Source organism: Sinohyriopsis cumingii, chromosome 8 (assembly GCF_028554795.1).
Source record: "Sinohyriopsis cumingii isolate HCF-2022 chromosome 8, ASM2855479v2, whole genome shotgun sequence".
NCBI classification, from domain to species: Eukaryota; Metazoa; Mollusca; class Bivalvia; order Unionida; family Unionidae; genus Sinohyriopsis; species Sinohyriopsis cumingii.
Genome location: NC_142968.1, coordinates 125,289,274 through 125,314,052, shown reverse-complemented (window position 1 = coordinate 125,314,052; position 24,779 = coordinate 125,289,274). Strand labels below are relative to the sequence as shown.

The 24,779-nt window shown below is 34.3% G+C and overlaps 1 protein-coding gene across 1 annotated transcript; it reads right to left on the bottom strand.

Annotated features, from left to right (window-relative positions):
• Positions 1–1,651: 1,651 nt before the first annotated feature.
• LOC149794580 (pregnancy-specific beta-1-glycoprotein 11-like) lies at positions 1,652–23,445 on the bottom strand. Its single transcript, XM_089966603.1, has 7 exons — positions 22,905–23,445; positions 7,775–8,038; positions 7,191–7,463; positions 5,258–5,314; positions 4,757–4,813; positions 3,849–3,948; positions 1,652–2,226 (listed from the first exon to the last, which is right to left on the bottom strand). Exons 1-7 carry the CDS (start codon positions 23,263–23,265, stop codon positions 1,896–1,898), a joined length of 1,443 nt encoding a protein of 480 aa, XP_089822729.1. The 5' UTR covers positions 23,266–23,445; the 3' UTR covers positions 1,652–1,895.
• Positions 23,446–24,779: the final 1,334 nt, after the last annotated feature.

Below are 24,779 nucleotides of genomic sequence, written 5' to 3'. Positions count from 1 at the left end.
TACGCTGGCTTCTTCTGATCAACTACGTTCTGTTTCCAGTAAATAAGTTCAGTCAAGTGTCAAACGATATCATTTCAAAATACGTTTTATAATAGACACCCTAACGTCAGCATATTCTGTACCTAATGCCAATATATACCCGTGAACATTGTTACGAGAATATGCTCTCAAAATAAGTAACAGAAAAGAGTGAAAGACAACAAGTTTATAAAATTAAACAGTTATAATTTATTTTCCTTGATTACAAAGGGAAAATGGGGGAAAAGAACTTACGCTAGTGCGAATTAAATCCCAAAATAATCCAAGAATTACAGACATAAATCCTAGGAATCTAAAGTCCTGAATAAAACTCAGTACAAGTCCCAAAGAAATCCAAAACTGAAGGCCATGTCGTGTCTGTTGTCGCTTATAGAGTGTTGATGTGTCAACAATATGTTGTTGAATCACAGTAATATAATTCCTGGTTTGAATTCAGTATAAATTCCAGTGAATGTCTCTATTCAAGAATTTTATCAGAGCACTTTTGTATTTCCAGAGAAAATAATCACTTGATTTCAATAATTTGAAGTAAATAATTTTCAACCCAACTGGTCATAACTTAATACAACTTGAAAGTGCTAGATGTTAAAGCACGAATGACTATGTCCTCACAATTACAATATTATATAGTTATCTATATGACTTCAAGTCACAATTAGTAATTTCTAGAAAGATAACCTATTATTTAATGAAAAATCTTCTAGAATGAACCTGATGTTTACAAAATAATATCCTTGCTTATGTACAACTCATTTTTAAGAAACTCAAAACCTTTGACCCAAATAAACATATTTACGTCTTCTTTGAATAATGATCCTGATATTAACCCAATACATAGAAAGAATAATTTAGCTATGTATTAGTTGTTTAGAATTACTAAAATTAAATAACTATTTTGGATCAAGCAGACATGGACACAATTTTGGACAAGGTCCAGTCCAGGATAGAATGTTACACTACAATAGGATGTAACAAAACTCTTTTAAAAACTAACATACAAACAATTATTTTGAATATATATAGGAACACGTGCAACCACAGTCTTTACTCTAGTATGCTCAACGTTTCTTATACATGCAATCTACATCCATTATGCCTCTAGACGCTTCGAAAATATATTCATGTGGGGACGCATGATAGTGATTGCGTGTATATATATTATTTTATATCATATATTATTTTCACATCATCACCTTTGAAAAATCTTAAGCGGGATTGACATACAATAATAACACTATTATATAATGAAATATATAGTACAGTATGTAACAACCTGGCACACTACATCTTACCATTTGCTTTTTCAGCTAATAATTTTAAGTGCATCATGCCCTTGTTGCTAAGAGAAAACATTCTTTGCAATGATTAATACTGCAAACATTCAAGACTTCTGGTTTCATCATCATAATTATTGTCTGTGTTAATGTATACCTGTTTACTAGCACAGACACACACACACACACACACACACACACACACACACACACACACATATATATATATATATATATATATATATATATATATATATATATATATATATATATATATATATATATATATATATATATATATGAAAGTAATATTATTACCTAATTTGGGTCATCATATCTATTTTTACAGTTAATATGCAAAGGCATTTATAGTACATTTCAAAAAGCCAAGGTTGCAGAAATTTGCTTGCCTAAATTAAGGACAATGATTATGATAGCCAATCGAAAGACGATTGACTGTGACGTGCAAACATTGATTCTAATGCATATGTCAATAATAGAAAATACAAGCCTTCATTTATGTATGAAGAGGTGTAACATATAAGGTAGACTATAGTCTTCTGAAAGATAGTGCTGAAAAGTTCATACATCCGTTGTACCACGTGTTGATGCAAAGCTCGTATTTAACGGATTTGAGGGAATTGGATGTATGTACCCATCAAGGTCCAGATCAACATCCAATCCATGAAACTGTGGCGATTCTTCTAGTTGACTTATTTCAGTGTCTGTTCTGTTACAGATTAGATCATGTTCAGTAATTTGCTTAGTATTCATCTCTACGGCGGTGCTCAGTTCCCCTTTTGCATTGCTCACGATGGTCCAGTATCTTCCTTCTGGTGGACTTTCCTCTGGTGGACATTCTTCACCGCTATCTTGAAGCGGAATGTTGTTTTCTACTCTGTCCACATGTACGCTAAAAGAGAAAGAAATTACCTGCAAATTGGAAAACACGTTCTTTTTCAAACGTTTTTAACGTCGAAAATGTCAGTAATGAAGAAAGATACAGATCTAAGCATTTTCTAATAAGAAATGATTCCAGGACGGAAATGCAGATCGAAATGATGTAATGGAAATGTACTAAGTCCTCATATAAAGATATCATGAATATATTCTTTCTGTAAAGGTTAAATTGCGGCTATTACAAAATAATACCCGTTGTCTGTACATTGTCTGAAAGATTTGAGCGAAATTCATAGATCAGAAATTAGAAGCATCACAATATCTTATCCATCCAAAACAAATAAACTAATCGATAGAAAAGAGAAGGATGTGTAATTAGCGAAATACATTATTGAAGTACGATAATATTATACTTTCAAATTAGACCAACTGAAAAAAATGAGGATGACTAAAACTACAGCAAGGGTTTGAACGAGGCGTGGAACTAAAAAGAAAACAAGCAAACATCGATACGCTGTTACTACTTCCGATGATAAGGTGAAGATATACGACGAGTCAATAAGAAACAATTAAGGAATATTAAACGAATTTAAATCTTCCAACAATAATTGTTTTAAATTGAGAGAAATAGACTAACTATGTCATTTATGCTTCGATTACTTTATCAACAAAAAATTGTTTAGAACTTTATCGGTCTTTGTTAAAAAATAACTTCTGTTTCAAGGTAGAAGATAAATGTTTCCTGATATATACACATATATTTCATATCAGTAAAAATTAAAAAAGAATACAGTCTGCAGAGAAACAATGATTGATCGATATTCTTCTATGTATGGGAAAGTCGTGATAGCATTCTTGGTGGTATAATGTTTGTATCAATCATTTGCAAATTACTTTTATATGAATACATATTACTATGTGCCATGTATGTCAAGGACTATTGCACTACTCTCTCTTTCACTCTCGCTTACTCTCTCACTCTCTTTCTCTCTTTCTCTATTTATTTGTGTTTGTCAGTTCACATCTCTAACTGTCGATCTCTCTTCATATATAGGTTTCCTCTTTCTGCATAATTTTTATTTTTACAAAAAAACTAGATATTATCAGAATTAATTTCAAAACTTTCAGTTTATCGTTTAGGTCTGTGAATAAATTAAATTGTCTACAAGGTAGTCTTTGGGATGTTAACAAGACCTTAGCAAACCATAAGTAAGGAATTTATTAAATAGTGAACAAATGCAGAGAGAAACCAATACAAAAAATGTTTTGAATATATCTTATAATGAATACTTTTAATATGATATAACATATATGTGGATAGAAATGAAATATTTATTATTATGAGAGAGAGAGGGAGAGATAGGGAGAGAGATATACGCAGATAAAGAAACGATGGATCAAGAATATATATATATATATATATATATATATATATATATATATATATATATATATATATATATATATATATATATATATATATATATATATATATATATATATATATATATATATATATATATACGTAATATAAGCTAAAACATTTATTTATGTTGTTCAGGTTAATGTCAGAAGATATGTCTACCGGTTTCGTAATGTTCTTTGATGCTTAGAGTTATTTCAAACAATAATTACCATTTTATAAACTTCTGTAAAAGACAGGTAAAGAAACCAATAGCAAACATTATTCCAAATCCTAACACAAGGTAGGTCAAAAGAGGTATCGGGTGTATTGCTGAAAGAAAATAAAGTTTTAATAATTATATATATATACAACAGGTACAACAGGTTATCCATGTGGGATTTTCAATTTCCTAGACCCAGACCCCCCAAAAAATGATGTTTAACTTTATTTGATAATGATCTTAATATTCAACCCAAAGCCCAAAGATATTTTTTTTAACTGTCTCGTATATGTGTGCAAATGAAAAACAAAATCATTGGACATAGCCAGCTAGGTAGTTAACTTGATTTTAGACACGGTCATGTCCAAAATACAATTATACATAACATATAAAGATGGAGAAATACTAAACATATACAAATTAAATATATATAACACCCCAACAATTTTAACACATCGCCACATTCCAGGTCATTGGCATATTAAGGCACCCGAGACAATAGGCACATCAAGACATTGAAAATTGTAATTGTTTTGGACCAGCATTCGAATTCGATTGGAACTCTATACATCTGGAAATGTGATAGAACGTTTAGGATCATATGGGAACTAATGCACAATAAACATTTTCACGTTGCATTTTAACGAAAACAAAAGAACGATAAAAGTATAAGAAAAGGCCACAAACAGACGTGCACTATTAATTTGATGGAAACTTATAGAGCTGTGGATATACGTATCAATGAAATATCGCCGAGTAGATATCTACATTGGCCTTCCTGCGACAGTGACTGGTTATGGTGATGTTTAATATATCTTGTTACATTGTCAACATCACTTAACTTGGAGAAACGAGCCTGTTTGTTTTTGTTCTGGATTGCAAGCCAAGATAAACCTTTTATATATAAGTATATATTACCACCGCCTTCAGTATCCTCCTCGTGTGATTTTGCTGTAGTCATGTAATAAGTGATAGCTGGAAAATGCAAAGTTAATATATAGTGTAATAAAATAATAATGTTCCCCACAAAGAAAATGTAATATAAATACATTTTTTACACCGAAACACCCCAAGATACGTTGATCTAGAACGATCATATAATTCATACTTTAAGTTCTTCTTGTAGGTAGGAATGATGCGGTAAGTTCTTGCCATGAATTTCCTTAACTATTTTTGACATAATACTTGACAGCGTACTTATTCAAATTTCCAAGAAGAATTACAAGAAAATAAACTAAAGGTAGAACCAAACGTTGCAAAAATAAAATTCCCCCCCCCCACATGTATATGTATATATATGTATAAATATTTCTTTATCTCTCTCTCTCTCTCTCTCTCTCTCTCTGTATATATATATATATATATATATATATATATATATATATATATATATATATATATATATATATGAGTGTATACCACTGGTGTCTGTATCATACTTCTGGTACGTTGATGTGGATATATAAGGATTAGTATCTGCAAAATAAAATCAATATCAATGTACAATGTAATGAAAAGGATATAGCCTAATTATGGAAATATTTCGTATATATATATATGCTAGAATATGCCTCTGTACAATGATTAATTATATTATATTATTCTGGTTGCAATTATAGCTGTCTTTGAAGGAACGAATCTTCATATATATGCTTCAGAAGGGGTTTGATTAACAATTGTTTTTGCTGATAAAGATAGTACAAAAGGAGTAAGTAAACCTTTTACTAAGGTGAATTTAAGAAGTTCGACTCGAGAATCAGATAATAATATAATAACAATACAATAGTCGTAAGAACGAAATACAAATCAAGCAGAGCGTTTAACAAGAAAATATAATTTAGAGTTACAGAAAAGAAGCAATTATTTTGCTTTTTTCATTCCCGGCAAACGTCTTTTAGTGCGAGTTACAAAATCACAGAGTATATTTATCATTATCTATATTTTTCAGGATCATCAACAGTATATGGGTATTATTATAAATATACTCGGTACATACATTTGGAAAAAGCCTACTAAAAATCTGAAGGAACAAATGAGACTGATTGTTAATCATCGTATTACTGATACCATGATCAGGATTAGACGGAGTTATAATGAAGCTGATGCCATATTGAGTGAGAATCTCTGAGACATCATATTTAAAAAAAATTAGTACATTACATGTGTGATAATAAATCGAGGACTCGATTAAATAGCACTTTCATCTAAACATGATATACAGCAAGAGATAATTCTTCAAATGACGTAAATAATATATATGTTCGTAATGCTAGTTTTGACATTCATATAATTTGGTAAATCATTTGCTAATAACAAATGATTCTTGGAATATTTACTTTCATCTGTTAAGTTGCACAGGGGCTCAAAAAATAAAACTACTACTTGATTTCACGTTAATACTAATCGTGTTTGAAATCGTGTGGTTAACATTTGGCTCATTTCTCCACTTGTTTGTTATGCCATTTATTAAAAATATTTAGTTCTGCAACAGGCATTGCAATTTCTGCTTCAGAGCAGCGAATTTAACAAGGCAGAAAGGTGTTGACTACAAAATATGCTGTGTATGGATCAAATTCACCCATTTCAGTTATATTATATGATCAAATTCACCCATTTCAGTTATATTATATGATATACCCAACAGCAGCACCAATTAATGAAATTGAGTGCTAAAAGGAAGATCTCATGATAAGGAGATTACAAAGTTAGCACATTTTAAACTAGCATTGTCTAGAAGGTTATTCTTATATTGGTACGGAACTAGAATAATGATTTTAATTAAAGGAATGTCGTCTTAACCAGTTAATAACCAGTTAATATAGAAGTTTTAGTAATATGACAGTGGTCACGAAAGAGAAAACAAAATGCAGAATTAAAACTGCCCTCCCTCCGTTCCATCAAATGATATAAACAGGACAACCTATTTCCCGAGGAACACATATTTCGGAAGTGTATTTTCGTTGTTGGAATGAATTGTGTTGAATGATAGAGCAACGTCAAATTATGAATACTCTGCGCAAAGTGGACAATACAAAATTAGGCTACACATATTGCTATATCTTACCTAGTATAGTAACCGGGAAATTTTCTTCAACAATTGTTATAAATGTAGACAAGAAATTGTGTTTATTTTTGATCTAAATATATGATAGTGTGATACATCATATTATTTACTGATATTTCTCTGACATATTACTTCACTTTTTTCTTTTCTTTTTCTTCGTATTGTTGTTGTTGTTTTTGTTCTTCTTCTTCTTCTTCTTCTTCTTCTTCTTCTTCTTCTTCTTCGTGTTCTTCTTCTTCTTAATAGTATTATTATTATTATTATTATTATTATTATTATTATACTTACATACTACGGCCAGTGATAAATAGTTTGCAAGCGTTTTACCGCTGAAGAGATTTTGAACTTTGCACGAGTACATCCCTTCATCTTCTCTGGTAATATTGTCAATCTGTAACATATTCTCGGCGGATAGAGCTGTTGCATCACCAGATGGAGGAACGTGTTTACTCCATTGCCATGAACAAATGGGATAACAGTTTGAATTGCATGATATATTCAAGCTATCATGCTCATGTACCACAGTTTCGTTGGGTTGGAATTTGATTTCACTAGGACCATCTGCAAACGTTGAATAGAGGTACATTACATAAATAACAGATAAATACATTTTTATCGACAGTTATCTGCTGCACGCATTGTATTTATTTTCTTTGTAAATGTTTTGTTTTGAACCAACGGCACATATCAACTAACAACGAGATAGACCATAACACCGGAGCTTCACAAAATGTTTAAAGATGTCATAAATGGAGTTACTTCAGCATCACCTGTATTAGTACAGATTGTATGTTTTATCTGAAAGCAGCTAAAATTATACGAACAATATTTATTATGAAACGAATTGAGGATAACACAATAAATTTACTTACAAGATTTTATTCTAAACGGATCGCTTTCTAATACACTCCCTTCCTCTACGCATGTATATAAATTGTATTGGTCTTCAGATGTTAAATTCCTTATCCAAAGAGAATTATTGCTGAGCGAATATCTGTGTTGGTTTTCTATCAGAGTTGCGTTGAGTTTCCAGTAGTACTTTCTCGCAAACGAACTGGACGAATTGCACTGCAACTCCAGATGACGACTGAAAGGGATGAGTCGAACTACATTTATCCTTGGAATCATTGTGTCCTCTGCAAGTAGTTGAAGACAAATATGCCAGTTTAATTTAGAGTTAGGTATTGTAATGTTACAAATTCGGAGACTGCTAGTAGGCGTAAATATTATATCAGAAAAAATAATTCGTGCGTATGTGGGCGTTTAGTCCCCTTTTCAGCACAAATGTTTCAGGAAGCATTTATAAATAGAGTTACCAAATGCAGTGATCAAAGACACTCTGCGTGGCATCAACTTAGGCCGGGTCTCTGCGGAGTCGTTGAATCCCAAGCCAAAATGGCGTTGGTTTCATCATATCCGAAAGTTTCGACGTGCGTTGATACAAAAAGCAGAGATAATCACACTTCTTAAATAAAATTTAAAAGAAAATAAAATTGTAATATGAACTAGAAAAAGAAATGCAATTGCAATTGGAACTGGAAAACAGAAAGCATTCCACTCAAAAAAAATCAATTTTGATGTTACAAAAATGTAGAGTAAATCATTCTATTAAAGAAAAGGACATATATCAATATTTCAATATTTTGAAAACGTAGCGAAGAATTTAAAATGGCCAAGAGAACACTTAACAATGTTATTGCAGAGTATACTTATTGGCAAAGCTCATGAAATTTATACTATACTGTCAGTAGAAGTAAGTGCTGGTTATAATGTGGTCATGAAATGTATTATGAAGGGTTATGAGTTGATACCTGAAGCATATCTAAGGAGGTTTCGAATTTGCAAGAGCAAAAAGGTACCAAACACATGATGAGTTTGCTAGGGAAAAAAGCAAACTAACTGACAGGTGGTTTGCACATAAATCGATTGATAAAGATTGTGACAAACCTAGAAAACTCTTATTAGCCGAAGAGTGCAAGAACTGCCCCTATTGTGACGTAACAATTTGCTTTTTATGAATACAAAATAGATACTTTAGTAAAGGTTGCTCGTACTACTGTCGAATGTTCCTTGGCTCAGCAAGTTCCTTTTGCCAATAAGTTTTCCTCTCGGAATATGAATAGTAAAAGTAAATACAAATTTCAATCTGGAACGAATAATAAAAATCAAACGTCTCAGAAGACTACACTCACACTGGAGCAAAAGTCAGTCCATTTTTTCTGCCTATACCGCCCTCCTCCTAGTAGAAAAAACAAGCTGACTGACTCTCTTTTTGGAGCAGTTCCCGAATCTCCTGGACTATGGAAATTCGATAGGTGGCACCCTGGTTATTCTTGAAGATTTCAACTTTCACTTTGACTGTCCCGGAAACCAAATACATCAAAACTCATAGATTCCATTAATGTTTTCAACCTGAAACAGTCAGTTAACTAACCCACCCATAAACATGGTCACATTTTAGACTGGATTCTTCTCAGACCTGATGATAACATTCTACGGTCCTCCTTCGTATCCCATGACCTTGCATCAAATCAGTTCTGTATTATATGCCATCTTGACGTATCAGTCCCTAACCCTCCACATTTATCTGCTACTAAGAGAAACCTCCGTATGATAAATATAACCAAACTAATGCACCACATCCAAGCTAACTTAACAACTTGCTTACCTGCTACACAAGAACAACTCGATAGCTGCCTGCGTTCATTGCTTGACAAACATGCCCCAGCTACCAAGTGCATATTATCAATTCAAAAGTGTTCTCCATGGTATAGCAGTGTTAGGGACCAGCTTCGCACTGCTAAAAGAGACCGCCGTAAATCTGAGAGGCTTTGGCTTTCCACCAGACTCAATATTCATAAGCAAATCTATAAAGCCGCTAAGAAGCATGTCACAAATATAGTCCATGCAGCGAAATCAGCCCACCACGCTACTAAGATCATGGAAAGTTCTAGCTGCAAAGAGCTCTTCGAGATTACTAACAAGCTAATGTCAAGGAACAAATCTAAACCACTTCCAACTACCTTCTCTCCAGTCGACCTTCCGGACATGTTTGCAAATTTCTTCCGTGACAAAGTACAAACCATTAGAGATAAGCTTGACACCACAATTTCAATTGACTCGTCGTCACCATACAGCTGGGATACAGAATTTGAGCGGCAACCATTAGCAGCATTTGAACCTGACTCTATGGATTTCGTACGTACAATCCCGATGAAGGGAGCACCAAAGTCATGTGAACTTGATCCAATTCCAATATCACTGCTGCTTGAGTGCTTAGATCCAGTATTGCCTTCACTAACTGATGTTATTAATACCTGTCTCTCATCCGGGGAATTCCAATCATTTTTCAAATCTGCCATTGTAAAGCCTCTGCTGAAGAAACAAACACTAGACCATAACGATTTAAAGAACTACCACCCAGTTTCTAATCTCCCATTCATATCAAAAATCTTAGAAAAGGTTGTTCTATCCCAGCATGTATCTCATCTAAATTCAAACAGTCTTTTTAGCAATGTACAATCTGCATATCGCCCTTGCCACAGTACTGAAACTACTCTTCTAAAAAAAGTTAATGACATTCTCTCTGCGTTGGATAGCGGAAAGATTACAGTCCTCATCCTCCTTGATTTGTCTGCAGCTTTATTACACAATAGACCGTGATATATTACTTCACCGTGTCCAGCATGTAGTTGGCATTCATGATACAGCCTTACTGTGGTTCAAGTCCTACTTGGTCAACAGGACACAAATTGTATCTGCAAATGGAATACACTCCAGCCCAGTTTGATCTATGTTGTGGTGTTCCACAGGGGTCTGTTCTTCGTCCTGTTCTCTTCATTCTGTACACTCAGTCGCTCTCAAGTGTCATAGATCATCATCCAGTGTCTCACCAATTGTACGCTGATGACACCCAAATATACAAATCTAGCCACCCAACTGAAGTTGATGCTACATCCAAGGTGTAGAGAGGTGCATTTCTGATGTGAAATCATGGATGACATGTAACAAGCTGCAGATGAATGATGATAAAACTGAGGCCATTCTGATGACAACACAAAGACTTTTTCATTCACATCCTTTACCTCAAACAATAAATATCAGCAACACCAACATTAAATTCACACAATCAGTACGAAACCTAGGTGTTACTCTGGACAGTACTCTCACATTGCACCAAAATGTCATGAACATATGCAAGGCTGCATATCTTGAGCTGAGACGCATCAGCTCAGTTCGCAAATATCTTTCAGTTGATGCCACTAAAACACTTATGTGTCTATTAGTACTTTCAAGACTGGACTATTGTAACTCAATTATGTCTGGTTCATCTCAATATCTGCTCCAGAAACTTCAAAAAGTTCAAAACACAGCTGCTCGGATGATACTTAGAGTACCACGATCAGAGCACACCTCCCCGCTGCTCTATACACTACACTGGCTCTCCATTCGATCCAGAATCAAACACAAAATTTGTTCTCTGTGATACGTTTCACTGTCGGACTCTAGTCGAACATACCTATCCAACCTCACCCATGTGTACACACCAGCAAGATACTTACGCTCCTGTTCTGACAATCGTATACTCATTATTCCCACTATGAAAACAAAGTCATATGGACAGCGTTCTTTCGCATACCAGGGCCCAGCAACGTGTAATGAATTGCCCACTGAACTTAGACACAAAGACACAGTGATCACATTCAAGAGGGCTCTCAAAACTCACTTATTTCGACTGCAAGAACAAACCTAAAGACCTAATAATGTTTCCTACCTTAAATGTTCTCATCATGTTTTTTAATGTTTTCTAATTTCATGGTGTTTGTTTTTGTAATCATATCATTATATGTGTTTTATCTTATAGGTGTTGTCGAATGTTGTAAAGCGCTTAGAGCTTCTAAAGATTAGGCGCTATACAAAGTCCTCATTATTAGTATTATTACTTCTTTTCTCTTCCTACGTGCACTTATTGCAAGAAAATAGGGCACGTTATTTATGCTTCAACTTAAAACATAGGCAACATAATAAAGACAAAGCATTCCAAATTCATTTTTCTCATAGGTCAAGGTCACCCAAAGGAAAAAATACAATAGTGGGGGTCAATAAACCAGCCTGATTCTATTAGTGAGAATTATGAACGATTCATGTGGAAAGGTTCTATATGACGTATTGGTGATTCGACCAATTGTTTCCGTAATAAAATATTAAGGAACACAGCTGCTTGTCAGAGTCTTTTAATTTTAGGTTTTTTCACATATCTGAAAATCTTCGTCTACTGAAAGTGTCCTTCTTCAGAGAGTGGAGTGCGGTTTACTTAAAAATCATCTCCATAAAGTTTTTTTAACATCAGGCTTAATTTTTTATCAGAGACTGTCGGCATTGTGGTTCTTTGCCCATTTAGAGTGTTCTTTAATTGCTGTGCAATGGTTTGCCTGAAAATATGACAGTGGTTTAATCTACTTGTAACTGAGATAACTTGTTTGGATAAAACTATTAATCCTATTGAAAATAATATCCCTGATCTATACCCTACTTATGCAGTTACTAGAGTTATGGCAGAGAGAGATCTTGAAAATGAAATTGATGGGGAAATTGTTTCCTTTTGCTGACATATGTATTGGTGGGATTATGATGACATCACATTCGCTTCTGTTACTGAACAATCTAAATGTATTGATCATTGCCATCATTTTAATTACTCAATTTTGTCAGTCTTACAAGGGTAACAAACGACAAACCTTTGTTGTTGAATAGGAAAAGGATTCTGATATCTTCTGTTTATTTCGGTGGGCTGTTAGTAGACGAATGGTAAACTGTGTATGCTCTTTATCTAACACAAAGTCAGACAGCCAATGCTTTTAGACCATAATGAGTGCGTTGACAAGGTTTTAACAGAGAATTTCTTTACGAAATAGAAAGACTAATTATCAAAGCCTTAATAAAGATCTTGAAATTTGTTGACCTTCCCAAGTCCGTTGAATCTGATCAAGATTTTAATATCATGTCTGGGATTTTCCAGCAAGGTCTGTTTGAATTAGGCATTAATCATTTCAAGACCTCTGTGTATAACCGAAATTCCCTTTTGACACCAGAAAAGATTCGGGCGAAGTATTCACTTATGGTTAATTGACTGATAGGAAGTCTGTTCAGGAGTCCCTTAGAACTATTCGGTATTAATTGTTTTCTGATATGTTGTTCGTGGACCATTGAAGTTGATGAATTAATAACTTCTTGTAACATAAAATATATCAATTTACTTTTACTTGATTATGCCTCTGATTTAAAAACAAAGAAAAACCTCTCACAAGCTTTTGAAATGGCATGAAAAATCTTTAGCCTACACAATAAAAAATGACCTTGAGGTATAACAAAACTACAAAGAAAAGACCTATTCAACCTTAGTCCACCAGGAAAGAGATCATGATATGTGCTGTTTGTTTCCGAGCGCTATTAATGAAGTTTATTCTTCAAAGGTACCAACCTGCTACTTTTTAAGCATTGTGATCATTATGAGTAAATACAGACAACCTAGAGTACTCGCTGATGACAAGTGGTCAATGAGCTATCAAATTGTGGCATTGAAGATTTATAAACAATAATCCCTTCGTGTAGCGCATGAAACTCATTTTGGTTGGTCATTTTAAAGTCAATAAGAATCACCACAAGATCTTACATCATTTTTATTCACTGGAAATTAAACGCGATTTGTCCAAATATAGGAAATCTTGTATTATTTGTAACTTGGACAGTTTTAGTTATTTGAACTTTCTTTTGGAACTATTATTCAAGACCATCGACTTGTTGAAATAAATAACTTCTTCTTTCAACAGAGGATTCCAACATTATTATTTTAGAATATGTGTTTGATCGGGTAATAGTAAGATATAAACTTGTGTCTACTGATTCAAAACTACAATTAGGGCAGGTCAAAACTAAAATGGTAAGAACCTTCCAACCTGGTGAGAAAGTTCTGTCTGTCTTGCTATACTGCATCGAGGCTGCACACGAACTTGCAACTTTTGCTATTGACCACGGTGATCGTGAAGTGCATACATGCCCTATTACTCTTAAGTTCAGGAGATACAAAGGCAAATAACATATACTTGCAACAGCCCGGAAAACGCTATGACGGCTTAGTGGATATTACATAACAGAGGAGCTCACAAAGCTTGTCGAAGATTGGAGAAAAGCCTTATACGATTACATGAATGAACACAAACATGCTTACGTTGTGGTATAGCTCATAAATGTACGATTGGAGAACGAATGAAGTGACCCAAACTGAAACCCAACGTCTCCGAATGCCCGGTTTCAACTGAAGACTTAGTGGTAGGAGAATATCCACTGGCAAATAATAGCAAAGAAAAATCAGGCGATTATAATGTGGACGATTTGCCATAAATAGAGGACAAGGCTCGACAGGACAAAATTATATAATATTCGATAGCTCGTCTGATTTAAAGTTTTTAGCTGGAATATTGACGGACTGCATAAGTATAATGATTACGTGCAATTTGTAAACTTCTGCAACAAATTCGAAACTGTAGGATTTGGTGAAACGTGGGAGATGGGGTACATGAAAGTGATTGTGATGATTTTGCTTCGGATTATGCTAGCTTAACTCACGGAGATGAAAGCGAGAAAAAGGAAGAAGTTCTGCGGGAGTGTCTGTCTCCTTTAGAAAAAGATATGTACAAAACAGATTTGTGAAAAGTATCTTTAAATGTTTCAAAGGTTGCATAGTATTACATTTCCGATTTACCTCTGAACAAGGAAACATGTATATATTTCTTATATATACATATGTCTCACCGCAAGTATCGCCAATATATGGCGATCTAGATGTAAATTGCATTACTCTTTTGTGTCAAACGTTTGATTTCATATAAGCTCGTTGTTCAGACTACGTTTACTACGGACAGACGAGTTAATGCACACAGGACGATTTTATACGATTTTATACCAGACGATCCTTTCAAGATGTATTTGGAAATAATATTGATTATGAAATCGATACTTTTACAATACTGCGAAATAACAGTAATGACTATATACTGCATTTAGAACATTTCTGATAGATATGTATAGAGTGTACGACAAAAACTTAATCGGAAAAGCGTAGTGGACTGCATTTTATGTTCTACAAATGTATTTGTTTTTCCGAAAAAATCTGAAGCTGCGAAGCAAGATTAGTCTCTACATTTTTCATTGTTTTGCTATTTTAAAGAGCCAATAACAGAGGTAAATTGGGAACAATTACATCAATTTTAGATAGATAATGTGTGCAATTGGATCCATTTAAATCAAAATAAATTTGCGGAGTGAAGCTTTTCAAGAACTATTTAAGAAAAGCTATCAGGCAACGAAGGAACCTATAACTAATCTGCTAAATACAAATATCGATAATTTGTTTGGAGATAAAATTTGCTTCTTTCGATACAGATATTCTTTCCTCAGTAAATGCAATATAAAGAACGTATATTCCAGCCTAAAGCGCAAATGCAACCAGTTACTTTTTTGTGACCACCGAGTCTTACCAGATCTGTTCTGTTGTGTTGTATAAGATCTTCAACCTCAGGATATTGTGTGAGAAGTACCTCCAACACCAGCAAGATATGTACCACGTCTTCGTGGATTTCAAGAAGGCATTTGACAGGGTAGGGTATGCAGCCTTGTGGGCGACCATGAGACTGTACAACATCAATGCCAACCTCATCACAGTAATAGAGCACCGCTATAACAAGGCCACCAGTTCAGTATAATTCAATGGCAGCATAGGGGACTGGTTCAGAAAGACAGCTGGAATCAGACAAGGCTGTCTGCTCTCTCCCACACTATTCAACATCTTTCTGGATGGAATCATGGCAGACGCGCTTGATAAGTATACTGGGACAGTCATCATCGGAGGCAGAACAATCACCAATTTACATTTTTCTGATGACATTGATGGACTAGCAGGAAATGAGCAAGAATTAGTTAGCTTAGTAGAGAGCCTTGACAAAACCTCTGCAGCCTATGGCATGGAAATTAGTGCAGAGAAGACCAAAATGATGGCCAACAACATCAAGGGCATCATCAGTGACATCAGAGTCCGAGGTTAAAAGCTAGAAACAGTCCACAGCTTCAAGTATTTGGGGGCAACTGTAACAGATGAAGGATCGAATCCTGAAATATTCTCCAGGATTGCACAGACAACAGTAGACTGACAAAACTGAAGCCCATCTGGAAGGACAAGAACATCGCTCTCAGCTCAAATGTCAGACTGATGCTCTCACTGGTGATCTCCATATTTCTCTATGCCTGCCAATCATGGACCATAACATCGGACTTGGAGAAAAGGATACAGGCTACAGAGATGAGATATTTCCGAACGATCCTCGGCGTCATATACAAAGACCATATCACCAATGAAGAAATACGGCAAATGATAAGATAAGCCATTAAGTCTCACGATGACCTCCTGATCATAGTGAAAAAAACGGAAACTGTCGTGGTATGGGCATGTCTCACGATCATCATGACTTGCCAAGACAATCCTACAAGGCCCTGTATAAGGAAGAAGAAAGAGAGGCAGGCAAAGAAAGATGTGGGAAGATAACATTCGAGAGTGGACAGGCTTGACACTGAGCGACTTACTGAGAAAGACGGAAAATAGACAGGAATGGAAGAAGCTGGTACTTAGGTCTTGTGCGGTGCCCTAACGGTCGTCCAGACTACGGGACTGATGATGATGATGGTGATGATGATGAGTCTTAACATTATATTTAGCTTATTATTAAACAATGTTTTATACCTCTTACTTGACATTATTTGTATTTATGTTAAATTTAAATTTTTATATTATGATAATATTTAAAGCGTTCTAAAACAATTGCACAAGGGGACATAATTATTATGAATTCAGAAAAAGAAAAATTTTGAAAAGAAACCAAATACATAGATGTTTAGTCTAAATAGGGTTCAACGCACGGGGTCTCTCTACAGAGCGAATTAAGCACCTGTGTGAACATAGCTTGAAGTCCACTATGTTTCCATTTTTCAAACATCTGAAGACATCAATCGTCGTCAGATGAACATTTCTTACACTAATAAATGCTACGATGATTTGCTCTAGTTGCTAATGACCACATATCACGAATCTCTTATTTATTTCCCACTTGCATGGTTTGCTTTGCTTTACATTTGACAAATATTAGTAACTGACTTCATGCAATTCAAGACAGAACCCAAGTATCTAACTCAAAATGTATTCCTATCTCATATTACAATACCTTTTTCCCTACAAATATCCAGATTATTTGCTATGTTAACAAATTAGGGATGATCCGTTTTACGAAACTAATTCATGATGTCATAAAGCTGGTTTAGGCTGTCAATCATGACGTCTGATAGTTACTCGGGCTGAGAAATATCATCCCAACACCGGCTCCCCATAACTGACAAAAATACTACACTGTAACAAAGCTATAAACGGAGATGTAAATATAAACAGTACATACACCATCGACGATCACTGGTGGGAAGAAAGATCACAAACGTCATGTTTGAGGTCATGAAAAATGCTTGATTAATTCCCAATAATCAGTCAGCAACCAGTTTTGTGATTCTGAAACCTGATTAAAAATTTGCCCCAGATTATAGACCTAATCCTTTTTTTCCGCCACTCTCCAAGGTACTAAAGACAAAGCATGAATTCTAGTTTTCTAAAATGAAATGCATATTAACAATGTAGAAGCTTCATAACGTTTACTCGATATTATATTTGAAAGGGTTATATAATTATCCTATATCGATATTAGGTTAAAAGCCTCAATTAAACAATTCTGAATTCTGTCAAACGAGCACATCAAAACCTGATATCCAGCTTCTTCCTGTTGCTAAAACAGCTATGCCTCATATCTCCCGCGCAACGATTAGGACACCAACTAATGGTCAAAAAAAGCAAGCACCTCCTGTTACAAGGATGACGATATTGCAGGTAGACAGATGCATATTCTCGTTGATTGCCGAATAGTTTGCGACATAAAGCATTTCACAATATCAAGTTCTTGCGGTTATTAAGCCTCCAAAATCACATCCTCAAGACCAGACTTAAGTCACTCTAAAACGATGAGACAGAAACCAGACAATGTGGATTGCTACTCATATGTATAAAGTCACACTATTACGACATTAGGAAGGTTACCCAGGATGCCTAGCCAATGCTTAAACACGTTAGTAATGAATATGATGTATCCGAAACAGATTTACCGGAAACAAAACAGATTCCCTCATATACGAATATTAGATTTAAATAACCATAATTTAAAAATGTACACCAACCGTAGAGCTCGTATCTATGTGAGGTATTCGTGCATCGTTTGCAACTCATTTAAAATCAATGACCAAAAGCCAGCCATTCACCAGTCACGGGTATGCAGTCGTTGCTCAAGATTTTGCTTCGCGACAAATATAGTGTGTGTGCGCGCGCGCTGGTGAAAGGTTTATCAGTACTTTCTGCTGTTATTTAAATTTATTAATTGCGAATGGGAGGAACTTATTACAAGAACACTAACTGAAAATGCACATCAAATAATCTCGTGTCTGAAGGAGACAAAAACATTCGTTTGTAACTAATTCACATTTAGACAATATCCCTGGCATTCATTCACACTCTCTGTTGCACTGCGAGACTGACCTTCCGGTGGCATTACCGGTTTCTAAAGCACAATGGTGCCTACATTTGACTGGAAACTAAAAGAAACATATCTTCTTTCATGTACTAAATAGTATGAGGCAGAAAGTGACCTCCCAATGAAGCTTTTAACTTTTCAGAGGGTTCATTTTCTCTCCAGCTGCCACGTTGAATAGCCAGAATTTAATAGTTTTGTTAAAAACATAACCGAATAAAATAAATATCACAAACCTATCCAATCTCGTACTGCTGCTACCAGAAAAAAATTCATATAGCCAATCAAATAGATTCGTGAGCGTAGCTTGGAGATCATTGTTTTTGCCTATTTTTAAGGACCTCACCACAACAACCGTTGTCAATTTAGATTCTATTTTCTATTAGCACTTCACTCCATGCAATACACCAATACAAAACTATTTTCAAACGAGTATGTATTACTATGCATATTTAATTTAAATGTTTGTTTGATTGTTTTAATTGTTTTATTCCGTTACATGCTATCGTAATGTAAGGTTGTTTACTGGATTTGATGTTGTCTACAATAGAGTTCAGTTCAGACTGATTCTTTTTAATTTTCGACGTAAAATACTAAAATTAGAAACAGTGTATATAGGTCCTGAATTTGTTTCAAAGTCATTGACGTTTTAGTAAACGTTTTAAAAAATGTTTTTATTTTTTCTCAGAGTAATAATCGTTAAGTAGAATCAAGGACATACCTGGACTACATGATAATTTTCATGTAACAAACTTCCATTTTTTCCAGAAGCATGAACTCTTTTTGAGCCCCATCCTGGAATCTGTTTTAAACTTTAGTTATTCTTATAACTGATCCTATGATAAGAATTCTTGCAGTCCAGCCTTAACACGTAAGACTTCAAGTTGTTGTATTTTGTGTTCCGTTTGGGGCTGATTTTTTATTTTATTCAAATCCTTGAATTTCAAGTGATTATTTTGCCTGGAAATACAAAAGTGCTCTATTAATTCTTGGACAAAGATATTTGCTGATATTTATATGAAGTTCAAAAACTGGAATAATATTTTCTGTAACTCAACAAGAGGCTATTGATATATCTGCACTTTGAAGGCTATTACAAACGACATGGCCTTCCATCTTTGATTTTCACCAGAATTTGAATTGTGAATCACTTAGAACTTTTAATTGATAGGACATGTGCTTTTTAATTCTTTGATTTTGTTGGATTTAATTCGTAAAACCGAAGTTCTTTTTTCTTATTTGTTTCACTTTTTATTCTAGAGAAATAAATTATTTGTTAAATTGTACAATGCTTGTTGTATTCACTCTTTTATGTTACTTTTTTACGAGCACAGCCTCGTAACAGTATAAACTAAACAGATCATTTCATACGTTAACAAATTAGGAAGGGTAGATTTCGCAAAGATAGTACATGTTTCACGTCTGCTCCCAGAAATCGTCTAATTACACTCTCTCAGAAACCTATATCAAACATCAACTCACATTAATGAACAAATAAGCTTTAACCGTTTAGATAAATACAAATGGCACGTATATAGGTTAATTACTTTATGTAAACATGTTTCATTTTTATATGCATCATTATTGTATTACTATAGTACAAGCGGTAAATGTCATGGCGGCATTGAGGATGGACTATTTCAGTCTTGAGTATCGTTGTTTAGAATTTGGCTATTATTTACTTTACCTGAACCCTCTACATTCATGTTTCTTTCCAAGGTCATTATATACATCCCATATGAAATACTTATGACATGTCCCAATAACAGCTGCGTATGTTGAATACAAATCATAGTACCCTGTAATTTGTTGTAGATAGACCTGGGATCGTTTCAGCATCCTGTTTAGTGCCTTTCAGCTATTGTAAAAGTCCATCTTTATTGATGAGACAGAAGATGCAGAGCTTTTAATAATCGGGATTGAATAAGCATTGGTTAAACTATGTTAGTATTAAATACTAAAATAATAATGACTATTTACTTTTATATGAGTTACTGTGCCCTCGTGACTACATTGGGAAACACTCTTCTTAATACCTTTAACTATTCTGTGTTTTGTTTTGGGAGAGTTTGATGGGTGGCCTGGGGAGGTGTTTTAGCATTGTCATAGTCGAATATTACATACTGCACACAACGGAAAATAAATTCGTACGCTGTTCACCACATATGTCTCTTAGTTGCTCATCTTTTACATTGTCATTAATCAACAGAAATAATCTGAACATCGTTTACGACTGTAGCCATACTCTTATGATTTAACACGTCTCTTACCCTCTCACTTCCTTCTAAGTCAAGAAGACTGATAAAGTAAGTCATTAAAAAATAGCAATTTCTTGCAAATTACATATTAACAAAATGTGTGGCAATCCCTACAGTTCCACGAGTTCAATTTCTTTATCAGATTAACATAGAGACAAAACAAAAAGTATTTAAAAAATCCCAGTTGTTTCTTCGCTGGTGTAAAACAGAAAAGTTATTCATCATGCAGTGTTTTAATTAATGTGTGCTATTATAAACACAATAGATACAGAGACGATCTAGAATTGCTTAAAATAAATGCTAAATAATGAGCCAAAAGGCTGGCGTTGCTGACAATGTATTGTGCAAGTGAAGTTCCAAATCACTGTTAAATATAGCCTATATACATTAAACATATACGCTTGTTTCCTTCTATTGTCTGCGTTTTCGGTTGTGTCCGTATCGAGCATTTTAAATTTGGTCGATGCCCCTGTTACCTTCCTTTCAACGTATATTTAACAAACATGTACATTTCGAATCAATAATCTACGCTAGATATTGTTCCTTGTTGCTTATAAGTGTACCTCATTTTGAGTTAGTCTATTTACTTCTTTCTATTGGACTAAGTCTGCCTTTTTCTTCTTTCAAATGCATTTCTTGCAGTCTTGTATTAGATGCGAGTAGTGTAGTGTGTGGCTTGTCTTACTGGTCATGTTTGATGTAAAACATGTTCATGGCCATAATAACGCAAGTAAAACATTTATGCATGCATGCATATATCGGAGGTCTAATGCAGGGCTTGCTCAGACTGTCATGTCTATATACCTTAGTTTGACTTTTAGTAATGTTAGAATTAATTCGATATGCTGGGTGTGACTAGTTTGTATTTCTTCTATTGAACATCAGTAGCTTTGTATCGACTTGTGTACAATGCTAGACAATTATATTTCAAAGGTCACATTTACCTAATCACATTTGCAGTACCAATTGACTTTGACAGACAATATAAAAGTTCAAATTATGCTTTACTGCTTAATATGCCTCTCACTGATTTATATATGGCTTGCAGATATTGCTTTAAATATATATCGCCTTGTAGGAACATAGTAAAAGTAAATATATCAGGCGGAATAAGGTCGCATATTTATATTTTAGCACCATAATTCGGAAACTTGTGATTTATTGTTTGAAGTTTTGGAAAGAATGCGGAACTCTTTTTTATAACTTCTTACACACGATCCAAGGTAGATAATTGTAGAAATGATATCCTCTTTTTTCTATTTGTATGTCATTTAGTACTTAAAATGTGCACTGTTAAAAAACAAGTTGATTGGTTTTAGGGTTTCAATTGACTACTGCACATGCTAGTGAAAGTAGCTGCAACTGAGCATGGTGTGAATTTGTCTTTCGTTTTCTTTCAGAGTGATGCTTTGCATAATTTAGACAAGGTCTTTTCCTTTTTTGAATTTTGGATGGAACTTGAGTTTTTCTCATCATTATGATTGCAATATTGTCAACGGCAGTTAAAATATATAAACTTTAATTTCTTGCAAGAAATAATTATTTATGCAACTTTGACAATTGGTTTAAGGTCGTTCATATTTTAAACGGATGAAACCTAGATTATTTGACAGTTTTGAAACTTGGTAATAAAGATCTAATCATAAGTTAGATCGATTCTGACGAACAGCGTGTTCGGGAGTATGGACGGTGAAGTGGTCAAAATTAATTTCAACAAGCTTTCATTATCAATGATAATGCAAGGAAGAATTCCAGTCATGCTTTCGATTGCTGAATACTTTATATAGGCCTTGATTTATCCGATGATCGTTTGTAAATGCGGAATTATTATCTCTCTATCCCTTAAGACGAACTTGCAATCATTTTTGAGTTATTTGGGGATGAACAAGGATACCATAAAATAAATGTAAAGTAAAAGACGGAAGAAGAATGGAGTAAAATAACGGCCAAACGGATTTGGTTGTTTGTTTCTTGCAGCAGTAACCTTTTGCTTTTCCATCGAAGAAACACTTGAATAAATATAACAAAACAAAGTAAAGAAATGCGCTAATTATATCTTAGCAGGAACTACATACCAATTGTTTCCAGGAAAACACTGACGTTAAATTCCTTCGAGTCCCAATGTTTTTCCACACTGTATTTTCCACTGTCATTTTTTGTGATGTTCAGTAAGTTTAGAACCACGTTGATTGTCTCACCTGCGGCCAAATCTACTGAAATTCGCATTTTCCCCGAATTCTCAGGTACAAGATGATAACTTGCGTCGGGCCACACAGATAAGAACCGTGAATTGTTATGAAGTATCTTAACGGCATCTTTGGTAACGAGTGAAAATGAAAATGATACGTTTCTTCCAATTATGGCTTGAACTCTCCTACCATCAGACCTATTAGTCGATGTTATGTAGAGAAACACTACGAATACTAATAAGACCATGCTAGTTGCTTTATAATTTCGGCGGTTTCAAAGCCACTACTTCGGATTGGCAAGATTCAAACGACGTTCCTTACTCGCCATAAAACATGTCCTATAGTATAATTGTTTTGAAATCCGACAATTGGGTAAACACGAGTTCAGCAACAAAATAATATAATAATAAACTTGAATGAGTCTTTCTCTTTTCTGTCACATCATGAAGCCTCATCATTATTTAATCCAGAGTATTTTGCGACTAAAATTGGAAAGACTGAATAAAGTTTACTACTCATGTATAATCCACTGAGTATGCATGGTTCCTATGGAAATCAAGAAAGATTGAGATTGTTGCTTCCTCTGTATGTGTATTTTGGTTTCTAATATGAGTCACTCAGCACGAAGAGCTCTAAATAGTGTCATAGTGTATCTCTGTAAGGATATAAGGGGAAGGAAATTGAAAGCTTCATAACATTGAATAGACATAATACCCTCCGAATAGGTAAAGTAAATAGTACGCAAATAATGAAAGCAGGCAGGTATCATAATTTGCATGTTACATTGTTTATAAATTTGAACAGCGTTTAGTGTTCAGCAAAAAAAACAACTGAATTTGCTTCATTGTTGGCTCCAGTTTTTTGGAAACGAAATTAACTCTTTAAGGGAGTTTGATTCAGGATATATTACTGCAAAGTCATTCACAGTTTAGCTCAATATATCGATTGTTCGCATTAGTACAATGTAAATTGTTCTCATGCAAGTCTTTTGTATATATTTGTGTCGATTTTGCATACCGTTGCAAATCCTTTATTTTTTTCACGTGATGCTTTTGTCAAATGATGGATAAAATGAGTTAATCATCAGGATTAGTTCAGTAACGACGCGTTCGCGGAAGCAAGTTGCGAGAGGCATAAAAAAGGAATAGATGGTCGCAAATATGCAGTAACACAAACTGAAATAAGAGCGTATTATAATAAAGGTGGCCAGAAATTCTCATACATCATATAATACTATTATTGGACTGAAAAGAGTTGTGTTGACGGTTTGTGTCCTAAACATCTTATTTGAGCCCTTTCTAATCCTTAGACTGGACTTTGGCCAAAGTCACGATATACAATATTACACACGCAAGTATTATAATGTATTATACATTTTTAGGCTGACAATTTATTCGTGGATCAATTTTATTTTAGAGTTTTACGTCTCAAACATATGGTCATATTCGTTGCTTCCAACAGCCATGAGATCACCCAACATAATTAGAGAGATAAAGCAAACTAATGTTAAAATCACAAAATTACAAGGTTTGTTTTAGGGTACAACCTTCAGTTTTTCTTAAAGTAGTCATTTAATGACAGTATATATCGGTTGCAATCGGGTGTACGTAAACGTCTTTTAATTTGGCAAATTTTCACAAGAGAACTGTCTGCAATAAACACTATTTTTACCATACGGAGATTCATTTGATACTACAAATTCATACAATGCTACAAAATTGTTATGGACTGATCCGGTGGCAAAGTGGTTAGAGCGTTCGC

Bases quoted from the DNA above. Each gene is read 5' to 3' on its own strand.
- LOC149794580 (XM_089966603.1), bottom strand. From the start codon at position 23,265: ATGGTCTTATTAGTATTCGTAGTGTTTCTCTACATAACATCGACTAAT. The intron at 3,949-4,756 runs GTAATATATACT...ATTTTCTTTCAG, and splicing joins GGAGGATACTGAAGGCGGTG to CAATACACCCGATACCTCTT. The intron at 2,227-3,848 runs GTAATTATTGTT...TTTCTCTTTTAG, and splicing joins TTACAGAAGTTTATAAAATG to CGTACATGTGGACAGAGTAG.